The sequence below is a fragment of the Photinus pyralis genome, unplaced genomic scaffold (genome assembly GCF_008802855.1).
Source record: "Photinus pyralis isolate 1611_PpyrPB1 unplaced genomic scaffold, Ppyr1.3 Ppyr1.4_LG4, whole genome shotgun sequence".
Classification (NCBI taxonomy): domain Eukaryota; kingdom Metazoa; phylum Arthropoda; class Insecta; order Coleoptera; family Lampyridae; genus Photinus; species Photinus pyralis.
Genome location: NW_022170511.1, coordinates 47436361 through 47439188, shown reverse-complemented (window position 1 = coordinate 47439188; position 2828 = coordinate 47436361). Strand labels below are relative to the sequence as shown.

Sequence of the window (2828 nt, the reverse complement as noted above, 5' to 3'; positions counted from 1 at the left end):
ACATACTTAAAAGACACAACGAAAGCTCATGGAATGGACTTATTACATTAATTAACTGTAGGTATGTTTTCGGACTCAGAGCAGGTGGCGGTTATTTAATTTTTGCAGGCACGACACTAACTGATAGCGGGCAAAACAACTCGCTTCGAACTTGTTCTATCCTTGCTTTTACTTATTATTGGGAACTAAATCAGCTTATAAACAATTAACGGCGCTGAAACCAAAACATATTAATTGTCCTTCGTCTTCTCCAGAACAAGACCCTTCGTTTAAGAGTTACAAAAATAATTCCAAAATTCCAACATTAACGGGTTAATTAATTACGGTATCCCCTTGTCTTCATGACATCGCGGAAACTTCTCGAAATCATGGTTTTCTTGCGTAACGAAGCCCCTAACCAATCGGTACTATACCGGGTGGTCCTCGTAAACGGCAAACTCCACTCAGAAATTCCGGGTGCTTCGTTACAAATAATAGATACCTCAAAAACAATTCGAAGGTAATTTCAACATATTGTTGCGAACCTTCTAGAACGTTATCGAGACATCACAATGTATTTGCCATGATAAGGAATTAAAACAAGTGTGACAAACTTTTTCTGTGAAGTTGTATATGCCTTCAAAATTTTTTTTCGAGAAGGTTTAATATTTGATATATTAAGTAAATTGAATTGTATCTAACGCCAGTTTTTAACATCCATGTGGTAAAATTTGTGAATGAAATCCACGCTTCTGTTTCAATTTTATTTAAGTAGGTATTATACATGTGATTGCAAGTATAGTGATAAATATTAATACTGATGTTATAAATTAATGTATGTAATAAGGACCGTTTTATATTCAGTTTATCGTTTCCAAATTTACATCTGCACGGCTTGTAATTATAAGTATATCCTGCTTTGATTTTACCGATCCAACCTATCACTCACTCACTATGTCAACTTGTTTGCTTTCAACATATTACTCTCGCCAGGAAAGATTGCCAGTCACAGCACACCTTGTGTCGATCTACAATCTATGTTTTTCTTAAGATGCGAGCGACTTCCGGAATAGAATCGTGTCAATGTTGAACGAAAAGTTTTTTTGTTCAACATTGACACGACACTATCCCGGAAGTTCAAGTGTTCTGTGACCGGCAATCTTTCCTGGCGAGACGTTTAAAATTAATCATTCTATTGTTTTAATTTATAAAATGTATGAGAGTAGTTCCTTGTATGAAAATTGACTCCTCTGCATTGTTGTCATGTCATCTGAAATACAAATTTGACACTTGACAGTCATCGATCTTGTTTTGTTTTTAGATTTAATTGAAGGTTAGAATTATTTTATCATAATGTATATTAGAATCAAAAGTTTTGAAATAATAAACTTAACGTTTCAGTGAGAAGAATTGAATATGGCATCTGCGAGTAGTACAAGCGCTAGATCTCTGTTTGCCGATTCTAAAATGCGTTTAGCTGATCGAGTGCAAGTCAACGTCAACAATGTAGCTTCCCTAGCAAGGCACATCATTAAGGGGTCAAAAAGTAGCGAGGTATTGGTTTAGATAGTTGTTCCATCACTTTACATCAGTTGATTATAGATAATAATGCATTCAGCTCGTAATTTCGCTTTACAAGAGCACGCCTTGGATAACAGTGAAGCTAACTTGAAGAAATTGCAACTTTTGCATATACATTTTGGCTATCAGTATGATTCTATTATGCGATCTGCACAGCAAATCGAGGAAGTCAAAGAACAAGTGCGAGCCATGCAAAGGTAGGGGTTGAAAGAATAATCAGGATGGTAACGATCGAACTGTGGAGAACAAGCAGTGATGCGACATTTCTTGTGTAGAACAAACGTGATTGAAAAAGATTAGTTTTCCCCTGCACATAATGAAAGTCATAATTTTTTTAATTTATTTTTGTATAAAGGCCATCTGACAACATGCTAAATTTTGTCATGCACATTTTGTAACAACATTGTTATTTGTACAATTTTTTAGATAGAAATTCTACACAATACCATGTTGCTAAGGTACAGTAATGCTAATGCAAATTTAATTATGGCATCTCTGTATATGTGGTAATCTGTGGATGATTGGTAATGAAATTTTATGGATTATTAGATATACACTCAAAACATCAAATCTTATCAATGAATTATTGTCCTATGATTAGGGTGTTGATAATGTATTCTGTTAACTCCCTTAAGGGAAAATCTGTAACATGTACATATCTTCAGTCCATTGATATGTTGTATCAGTAGTGTATCCATATCCAGAATACCTTATCATTTGACACTTTGTTCAAGATGTGTGTCTCAAACTTTTATCAGGTACACCATCATGGATAAAGTCTCGGATAAAGTTGTTTAAATAATTGTAAAACAATTATCTCTTTTGATTATAGTAGAAATCATTTCAAACATTTCTTATTACAGAGTAACCCCATCTTTCATCTAGAGTTTCAACGAATTAAATAATCAATGAAGGAACACTCCTAATTATTGCACATTATTATTGTAAATAAAAGTACCTACTAGGCTAGGCAGAAACCTAATGTAATTAATGTCAAGCGACTATTATTAGTCTTCCTTGTTAGCTATATATTGTAAAATATAAATCTGTGTTATCTCACCTGTAGCTGGAATTTTAAAATTTAATCCAATATTTTGGAATCACAAAAAGGTGTGCACACGAAACTATTATAAAGGATGTCTAGGAAAATGGGAAAGGTACTTCTAAATTATATTTACATACTCCCTGGAGACTCATGACCCATGTCAGAGTTCAACATTTTCTGGTTCTGATGAACTATATGACCTAATAAGGGTAACAAGCGAACA

The 2828-nt window shown here is 33.9% G+C and overlaps 1 protein-coding gene across 2 annotated transcripts; it reads left to right on the top strand.

Moving 5' to 3' along the window:
* Positions 1–1256: 1256 nt before the first annotated feature.
* On the top strand, positions 1257–2619 carry LOC116169547. Of its 2 annotated transcripts, none has more exons than XM_031485662.1 (4): positions 1257–1312; positions 1381–1533; positions 1582–1757; positions 2424–2619. In XM_031485662.1, the coding sequence occupies exons 2-4, from the start codon at positions 1396–1398 to the stop codon at positions 2443–2445; spliced, it is 336 nt and encodes a 111-aa protein (XP_031341522.1). In that variant the 5' UTR covers positions 1257–1312; positions 1381–1395; the 3' UTR covers positions 2446–2619. The 2 variants fall into 2 exon arrangements, with proteins under 2 accessions (XP_031341522.1, XP_031341523.1); XM_031485663.1 differs by having other exon boundaries at positions 1285–1334.
* The last annotated feature ends 209 nt before the right edge of the window (positions 2620–2828 follow it).

What these genes read in the sequence shown, in the direction of transcription:
- LOC116169547 (XM_031485662.1), top strand. Translation starts at nt 1,396, where the DNA reads ATGGCATCTGCGAGTAGTACAAGCGCTAGATCTCTGTTTGCCGATTCT. An exon ending in AGGGGTCAAAAAGTAGCGAG is followed by an intron (nt 1,534 to 1,581) that starts GTATTGGTTTAG and finishes AGTTGATTATAG; the next exon opens with ATAATAATGCATTCAGCTCG. An exon ending in CAAGTGCGAGCCATGCAAAG is followed by an intron (nt 1,758 to 2,423) that starts GTAGGGGTTGAA and finishes TTCTTATTACAG; the next exon opens with AGTAACCCCATCTTTCATCT.